Source organism: Gekko japonicus, unplaced genomic scaffold, assembly GCF_001447785.1.
Source record: "Gekko japonicus isolate JY-2015 unplaced genomic scaffold, Gekko_japonicus_V1.1 scaffold248, whole genome shotgun sequence".
Taxonomy (NCBI): Eukaryota; Metazoa; Chordata; class Lepidosauria; order Squamata; family Gekkonidae; genus Gekko; species Gekko japonicus.
Window position 1 is genome coordinate 1126680 of NW_015169782.1, and position 6316 is coordinate 1132995.

At 49.2% G+C, this 6316-nt stretch overlaps 1 protein-coding gene across 1 annotated transcript in view; it reads right to left on the minus strand.

Moving 5' to 3' along the window:
* The window catches only part of STIP1 (stress induced phosphoprotein 1), a 31143-nt gene that overhangs the window by 23809 nt on the left and 1018 nt on the right, over window positions 1-6316 (minus strand). Inside the window, exons 2-3 of the mRNA XM_015416810.1 lie at window positions 1402-1611; window positions 486-627 (exon numbers count right to left, since the gene is read on the minus strand). Coding sequence (XP_015272296.1) covers window positions 486-627; window positions 1402-1611 — 352 coding nt within the window. The remainder of the gene's footprint in view (window positions 1-485; window positions 628-1401; window positions 1612-6316) is intronic.

A 6316-nucleotide genomic window follows, 5' to 3' on the forward strand; every position in this document is an offset into this window, starting at 1 on the left:
ACCACCACACCAACAGTTTTGCGAGGACAAATCCATTTGTTCCTCTATGCCCTCCACTTGCAGCTATGCTTAGCATGTGCCAAGCAAGTCCCTTCCATCTTCTAGGTCAGTCGCAGGGCACCAAAGCTGCTCAAAAGATCCAGACAGTGATCCAGTGGACTCTTCATAGTTCTCAGACAACCAATGAGGATGAGACATTTCTGCACCGGAAAGTTAAGTGGGGAGGACTGCATACAAACCTATGGATCAGGCACATTTCTGATACTCCCCATTTGGTTCCTGCTTTGAGCCACGCAGACTACTGACAATCAGTATCTTTGCAAGTCAGTGCAATGGATAGCAAGGTTCCTCCTAGCCCAGGGCTCAGTGGACTCCTCCTTTGGAACAATTTCTCAAACTCTGATTTCAATTAAACTGCAGAACTAAGTTCAACATGTTATCAGGGGCCACGAGGAAAAAAGCAGACCAAGGCATGCCTCTCTTACCTGCCAGCCTGGCTTCCATGTTCTGGAGGCCTTCCTTCAACTGTGCATTGCCTGGCTCATGTTTCAGGCCTTCTTCGTAAGTCTTCTTGGCCTCTTCAAAGCGGTTTAGGAATTCCAAGGCAGCTGCCTTTCGGGAGTAGCCCTATGGACAGCAGGAAAGAGGCAAAGTCAGGCTTTTAGGAGGCAAGAGATGCTACTGGCACCTCCACAAAACATGGCATTCAATATCAGTGATGGCTACTTCAGGGCTTCAGATCACCCCTCCATGCACTGCTCAGGAACTGAGATTGTGTGGTGGCGTTTTCCCTGGAAGAGGGCTCTTAACAGAGATAGTGGAAGGTGTTATTGAAGGCAAGGAAACAATACTCTGGCTATGAATACTTATGAGCAGGTGTCACAGATCAACCGTACAGCACCTGCTTGGCAAGAACCAGGTCCCAAAACGAGTCCCTGGCATCTCAGGAAGCAGGAGATGGGATAGGACTCTTTCTGCTGGTAACCCTGGAGGGCCACTCCCAGAGCTGATAAGGCAGTTTCATATGTTCGTATACCACCAGATCAACAGCAGACAACCTTTTTTTGCCTGAGCACTAAGAATCCCTCAGTTCCCTACTTGTGAAGATGTTGGTGTGCTGGCAAACAAAATGCTGAGAGGGAAAGGTGAAGGCCAGAGGCACTGGGAGCAAGCCGATTCCCAGCAGCAGCATCCCCCCCACCCCCAGTGCTTCAGGGGTTCACAGACCCATGCATGCCTACCCCTGGATCAGACTCTTTTGACAGGTGCCAGTCAGAATTCTTCTGCAGAATTTGCTCTCAGCTGGAACCAGAAGTGGACCTAGATAAGGCACAGGGGATTCCGAGCACACAGAGGACTTTCCTGCCCTGAGGAGAGCCTCAGCTAGAAAGTTCTTCTCACCTTGCCCCACTCTGGCTTCAGCTCGACGGTCTTGCAAGCATCCTCCAAGGCTTTCTGATATTCCCCCTTTTTGGCATATGCAGCAGACCTGTTGCTGTACAGCACGTGGTTTGAGGAGTCCAATTTAATGGCCTCGGAGTAGTGCTTGATAGCTTCCGCCGTGTTCCCTGAGCTCAGGGCTTTGTTACCTTTCTCCTTCAACTCATTCACCTGAGGAGCACCAAAAAAAGAGGAAAAAATATCAAAGGCTTGTAAAGGATCCTGTGCGCTAGTAACCCAATAAAGTAACCTATTTCCCCACTGAGCTATTTCTTAATAAACACTGAGCACCCTAGACTAGTTACGCTATTATAACCTGTATCCAGTCACATGTTCTGCTTTTATGAACTGTGTTCAGGTTATAAAGGGAAAGGAACGGCCTTTCCAAACACAAAAGCTCTTGGTGTTTTGAAACACAGGCATTCAGAAGTTGGCTGTTACTTAAAGACAGCAGCTTGTGACTGATCACCCAAGGTTCAATTTGAACATCTCCCATAGGCTACTGCAACCGCACAACATTTCATTTTAACTAGGCTGCTACCCATGCAAAACAGCTACCTCAGCCAGCACCATGCTTAAATCAAGGCAAATATGCAAAGCAGGAAGGAATACCAGCCAAAAAAGAACTCCTTTCAACCAACCAGTCTGCACAGTTTTGTGGGTGGCACCTGAAACCTGGTTTAGGTTTGCTCTTCCAGAAGCAGGACTAGAAGTGGACACTGCAGTGGCTCCTTTCTGAACTCTCAGGGTTCTGCTCTCTAGAGAACATTTGATTGTGCAGCTCAGCTTGTGAGCAAAATGGCTATGAATCAGTCGTAGAACTTCTGCTTGGAATGGAGAAGGTCCCAGGTTCCATCCCTGCCATCTCCGTTTAAAGGATGTGAAGTTGCTGACATGAAAAACCTTTGCCCAAGACCCTGGAGAGCTGCTGCCAGTCTGAGCAGACAATACTGTGATGGACTGATGGTCAGTCTAGGGTAGCGTCACGTGTTCAGTCTAACAGGCTCCACCCAACCGTTTCTCATGCACACGGGACCACATTAATATAATGCATGCATGCTTTGACTTTTTGATTCTGTAGTATCAATCAACATACAGAACTTCCACTTCTTATAAATCAGAAAGATTTTTCTTCCTTATCAGGGACAACAGCGGTAAAACCTTCTGCCAAATCTTAAGGGTTCGTACAGTCTCCAAGGGCCAAACGTAACTGCCATGGGGGAGCTAGGTTTCCCAAGTCCCCCGGGGGTGTGTGTGGGGGGAAACCCCCACCCCAGAGGCCCGTTCCCCGCCGCCACCGGATTGGGCCCCGGGGGGAACTCCTCCCCAACGTGCGCATCACCTGGAAGTGACGCAACCACGCCGGGCACGCTGGGGGCGGGGCCACGGCCATCTGAGGGAAAACTCTATGGTTTTGCCTTGTATGGCTGTGGCCACGCCCCCAGCGTGCCCGGCATTGTCACGTCACTTCTGGGTGACGTGCATGCGGCACGCGCAACGGACGCCGGACGGGAGCCCCCCGCTCCCGGCGAAAATCCACTTGGCAACCCTAGGGGGAGCCTCCTTCCAAACACATGAAGCTGCATTATACTGAATCAGACCACCGGTCCATAATGGTCAGTACTGTCTACTCAGACTGGCAGTGGCTCTCAGGGTCTCAGGCAAAAGTCTTTCACATAATCTACAACCTGGTCTTTTAACTAGAGATTATGGGGATTGAACCTGGGACCATCTCCACGGCAAGCAAATGCTCTGCCACTGAAACACATGCACACCCCCGCCTATGACAGCCCTGGAAACTGCAAGCATATGAGGTTTTGCACTAGGAAAAAGTGCTGTGAGAGCCTGAGGGACAAAAAGGCCTCCAGGTATGAGTCACTGCTTCCACAGGTAGCATCTCCGGTTAATGAGCTCCAGAGGAAGAGGAGCAGAGACTGCAGCATCCACCAGCCTGCGGCCACTCCTGGAAGGAGAGGCGAGAGAAGGCGGCCCCCTCTGAATCACGGCTCCATTCAGATGGGGACTGACTGCCGAAATTATAGACAGCTAACGGGAGAATAATCACCACTTCCAGCGGCATTTAACTGGAACATTTGGGCTATATACGCAGAGACCCAGGGACCTTATGACGCTACTTGGAAGGGAGAAACAGCTGCACACATTAGAATGTGGCAAAATTAATGTACGTGCCTACGATGGGCAAAAAAAAAAAATCTGCAAGCAACTTCAGAGGTGGTCTGTTCTCTCAGAAGAAGAATATTCATTACTCTTACCCTCTTGCCACACATTTGGGGGGAGGCAGGAAGAGAGAACCAGAGTTCAAGACAAGGTTTTGTGGAGGGAGCAGGTGGACTATAGCCGGGCTGCTATAGCTCAACCTTGGCAGAAACCCTTAACAGATTTACCTTCATCTGCCTGCCCTACAGGCCTAATTTTCCTCTTGAAAATGCAAAATGCTATCTTCATTTAAAAAGGCAGTAAAACTTTCCACGTTTCCATTTTCACACACACCAAGGCAACGGTGGGTTTCTCTCTTGCAATTAATGCGGGGAAGGCAGCGCCTGTCATTCGTGTGAGGAGGTCAGACAGGGTTATAGCTCAGTGGCTGAGCACACGCTTTGCACGCAGAAATGTATTGAAAACATTAAGTGCTGCTTTCCCACCCAAGGTGGTGAACATCAAACCAACCTCCCATTCACACCACAACTGCTAAAAAAAAACAATGCCAGCAGCAGAGGTGGGAAAGTACCACAGAAACAGCAGAGAAGCAGCTGTCAATCAGGGTAGGGCAATACCACACCCGATGGATTAATCATCTGGCCCTCTAGAGCTTCATATTTTCTTATGATCTAATTTATCATAGAACCATTAACGCCAGATAAATGTTACATTCACATGGTAAGATACTCCAGTGCTTTCTAGAACGTTGCACAACACATATGAAGCTACTTTACACTGAATCAGACCACTGGTCCATCAAGGTCAGTATTGTTTCCTCAGACTTGGCAGCAGCTCTCCAGGATCACAGGCAGGTCTTTCACACCATCTACTACCTGGTCCTTTTATCTGGGTAAGTCTGCGACTGAACCTGCGACCTTTGTCATGCAAAGCAGAGGCTCTCCCACTGAGCCACAGCCCTTCCCACAAAGCTGAGCTGGGGTCCACACAACCAAGCATGAGCACAGAAGACCAACAGAGTTCTCCCTCTGCTATGGCAATGCCAAACTCCCCCTGACATAGGGCAGGCTGAAATGCCTCTCTCAAAGCTTGCCTCTCGTAACTACCAAACAGGCTGCAACTTGCCCGCTGCAGTCAGCCCAGAAGGAACCATCGAAAACAAGTATGCCTTTATGATCTATAAGGTCCCATCAAACCACAAGTAGCCCAATCACAGATGCCGCTTCTGCCTCATGTCGTATGTGGGTAAAGCCCCTCACCCCTCAATACTTAAGTCATCTAAAGTGCCCCCTCACAAGCCTCAAACCCCAAGACACAGAATCATAAGTCAAGCTTCAGAAATTGTTCCATGTGTGTATTCCACTTTCTTGGTCTGACTCTTTTTTGGGTGTTTTTTTTCCGTATGTGCATGTGTGTGTGCATGAGTGTGTGTGCACCTGGAAGTCATGGCAACCTCTGGTGACTGACCCTTTCTGGGGGCCTGGAGGCTATTCCTGCCCCCGCCTCCCAACTACTGGTATTTCAAGGTGGTCGCCCATCCAAGTACTTGCCAGGATCGACCCTGTCTAGCTTCAGAGATCGTGCTTGCCTGGACTAGCCAGGTCGGGGCAGATCGGTCTGACTTTTGAAATGCTCTGACCAAAGCTCCCTGCAGGTGTCTTCCCAAACTGTACGTCTTTTTGAGCACAATTCAGAACTTCAAGAATCACAACCCTTGATCAAGATCCCCTGAAAAGCACACCTGCTAAAAAAAAAAAGTACCGCACTGGACCCATGCTGCAGGCTACCCTAGCACTCCAAATCCAACAGTAACATTGCCATTTCCTATTCAAGGTCCCCACTGGACATCCCCTTCTGAGGCACTCTCTTCTGAAACCCCACCTTCTAGAGCAGGGGTCCCCAAACCTTTTCGAACCTGTGGGCACCTTTTGAATTCTGACACGGGGGGGGGGGGTGCAGCCACAGCTGCCAAGAGAGGCAGAGCCAAACCACAAAAACAGCTGCCACAAGAGGTGGGTGCACACACTGAAGAAGCCCCAGAGGTAGTTAGAGAGATATTTTTAAAAAAGTACTGAGAAAGAGAAGCAAAGGAGAGAATAAAACCAACCCAGTGATGACAGCTGCCACCGAAACATTATTTTAACCTGTCCAGCCCATCAGATCTCCAGTGGCCAATTAGAATCCCCGCTGGAAAGCATCTCACCTGGCCACACCCACTTTCTAAAATCACTTGATGGGCACCATAGTGGCCAGGGACACCACATTAGGGTCCCCTGTCCTAGAGGCAATTTCTGAGAGCAAGCCTAGATACCATTATGAGAGATCTAGGAACACATCCCCAGCTGGTTTCAAATTTTAAAAAATGGCATTGGGCCATGCAACATGAGAACAGAGGGGGAAATGCAAGCACTCCTATGGTGCCTGTGTCTCCTGTTCTCCATCCCCTCTGCGGGGTAAACTATCAAGACAGGATCTGAATCAGGGCCCCATGCATTCTGCAAAGTAGTGGGAGATCCACTAACAGATGTCCAACCTAGCATTGCCTGGAGAGAATAAAAGTACAGCTCTAAGGCAGGGCCACTGCAAGATATGCAAAACGATCTAAGCACCCAGATGTACCATAAAACATTAATAGCAGCTCTCTGCTCCTGCTTTTTGTTTATATTTGTGCAATCTTATATGGTTACCTCTAGCCCTC